Consider the following 2,691-nt stretch of genomic DNA (forward strand, 5'->3'; position numbering starts at 1 on the left):
CCCCCCCCCACAAAAAAAAAGAAAACAAAAAAGGTGAACAGAAAATGCAGTCTTTTGGGCGATTTTACATTCATAGTTTCAAGTATTCCTAAGCAGCTCAAATGATCTGTGACAGCTAATAATTAGAATTTTCTGTGCAGAACACAATGAATTCACTCTATGAGAATAGTGAGTGAGACAAGCTGACTGAACAGCCTCTGTGTTCCTTCATGATTTTGGTGTTCCTTATTCATGGCTATGAGTCAATTTCACAGAAGTCATATTCTCTAGTAAAATTTACAAATTTGAGGACTTTCCAGGTTCTGGAGATATGTCCCTCCTGAAGGTCAAGAGCCTACCTACTCTGCTATTTTGAATAGGTAAGACTTTCATGAATCCTCTTAAGATGAAAACATATTCCTATCCTGGCAAAAGAAAGACAAATAAAATTCTTCCATGTTAAATTTATTGTAACATGTAGCAATGGAATTTTCACCCAGTAAATTAGTTCTCAGCAAAAACAAAACAAAACAAAACAGTAATTTCTTTAATGTACTGGTTTAAGGGAGGTAGAAGAAAAAGTCATACATACGTTTGTGGGTGGTCCTTTTGCATTGTCTCCAACTTGACCCAAGATATTGAACATTAAATCATGGCAATTTACCAAGAAACGTTTATTGCACTTTTCCTCAAATGGCTTTATATCAGGTTCAATTCCTGAAAAGTCCAACCTCTAAAAAACAGATAATATGAATCATTTCTCTCCCAAAATAGAATTCACATGAATTCACATAGATCTCTAAGTAAAACTTGCAAAATCTAACAGATCTCTGTCCATTCTTCATTTGAACTCTTAACTTTTTTCAGTGAGCCTTTGTAGTGTTCTTACACTAAGGTTCTAACACTGAAATAAATCCCTGCCTCACTCCTGACTCTGCTCCTCTGATTTCATCTCCTACCACTCAAGCCTGCCCCCTCCCTCTGTTTCAGCTCCACCAGGCTCTTTGGTTATTTTTCCAGCACACCAAGTACACTCCCACCTCAGGACCTTTGAACTTGCTGTTCTGTCAGGAACTCTCTTTCCCCAAGATAGATGCATGGTTTACTCCCTCATTTCATTCAAGTCTCTAATCAATTGGCAGTCCCAAAGACAGACTTTCCTTAACTCCCTATATAGAATTATATACTCTCTGACAGCCTATACTCCCTTTCCTTAATTAAGTTTCTAACATTATTTTTAACATTTACTTCATTATTTATTGTTTGTCCTCCCCACAAAATACTGTGTTCCAGGATGGTAGGAATTTTGTTTCTTTTCTGAGCTGTGCATGAAACAAATTTGACATGAATGGATATGGGAGGCAAGAATAATACCATAGCCTCTAACTTGGAAGATTCAGTAGATTGCGATGTTATAAACTTAGTTGTGAAATAAAAATGAATAGCAGATATAAGGGGAGGGTGAATAGAGACAATGACTTCAGTTTAGGATATACTGAGTTTGAAAGGATACAAGTAACTGGTTAGAAAATAGGGAAGGTGTGGGTTGGAGATCTGGATTTCAGAATCAGTGGCAACTAGGGTGAGGAGGATGAGGCTGGAACCCTGGGGACCACCTACACTGAAATGATGGACAGAGGGTGAGGCGTGTACATAGGAAACAAAACCACTGAGCTCAGCTTCTAACAGAGCTGGAGGATGAATCCTGGCTGCCACTGAGATATATTTTTTAAATTATTCGTACTTCAAAAAAAGTTTAAAAGAAGATACTGAGAGTCAAGAAATTCCTCCCAGCAGGGGAGGAATCTGTCCCCCTCCCCCGCCCCAAAGAAACTCACTGAATCCCCCTTCAGCTCACCCAGCTCAGGCGATCTGAGTTCATCTGTTCACTCTGATTGTCTGAACAGATTCATATTCTGTTCACAAATGTAAGAAAAAGTATAGACTGTGGCACAACTTACTATACTTTCAATAAGACCAGAGAGAGGGTAGATGGGAAGTGACTGGATGAATCTGAGCAGAATATATTGCCAGTATGGAAAAGTCAAGCCAAGAAACACAAGAATTTTTCTCAATTGCCTGAGTAATTCAAGCCAAAACAGGTATTGTGCCTGAAGAGTCTTAGATAATTATAGCTGTTCTGACCTTGCCTGCGTCACTGACAAAACTCCCCTTAAAAGGACCTAAAGTATAATATTCGTACCTGAAAGCATAATTTTTTCCCCTAGAGTCTATTTGTCTACAAATGTGTGGGACTAGACAGCTCCCTCTTGAACACTTATCTATCTGTGGAGCCAGCAAAGGCAAGTCATTGCCATGGAGATCAATTCTAATTTCCGCCCATTTATCTGCTCTCCTTTCGAGCTTACTCAGACAGTGGAATGTGAAAGAAAACTGGACTAAATCACTCCAGCCCCCTTTCTCTTCTGAGGCCTGTGCGTGCAAATGTGGGGACATACGGCCTTCTCTAGGAGTTCAAAGTCAGAACCATCTCCTTCAGTCAGTGTTTCTTTATTCTCTACAGTCAGTGGTAGAAAACTCGTCTCTGGACACTGAACTCTGACCATAAGGGAAGGCTGATATTATCGGATGGCCTGCCTACCTAGAAATGTACACACAACCTGGATTTGTCTGTGGTAAAATTGGCCTTCCGTAATTAACACTGAATTCAATTTTTGCTCAAACTTTCATCTCAACTGTAAATTTTTCTGT

General features: G+C 39.4%; 1 protein-coding gene across 1 annotated transcript in view; it reads right to left on the reverse strand.

Moving 5' to 3' along the window:
* The window catches only part of LOC105002131 (dedicator of cytokinesis protein 11-like), a 12,365-nt gene that overhangs the window by 1,578 nt on the left and 8,096 nt on the right, over window positions 1-2,691 (reverse strand). Inside the window, exon 5 of the mRNA XM_010858638.1 lies at window positions 572-712. Within this exon, the coding sequence (XP_010856940.1) occupies window positions 572-712 (141 nt within the window). The remainder of the gene's footprint in view (window positions 1-571; window positions 713-2,691) is intronic.

Source organism: Bison bison, unplaced genomic scaffold, assembly GCF_000754665.1.
Source record: "Bison bison bison isolate TAMUID 2011002044 unplaced genomic scaffold, Bison_UMD1.0 scf7180017855335, whole genome shotgun sequence".
Taxonomy (NCBI): Eukaryota; Metazoa; Chordata; class Mammalia; order Artiodactyla; family Bovidae; genus Bison; species Bison bison.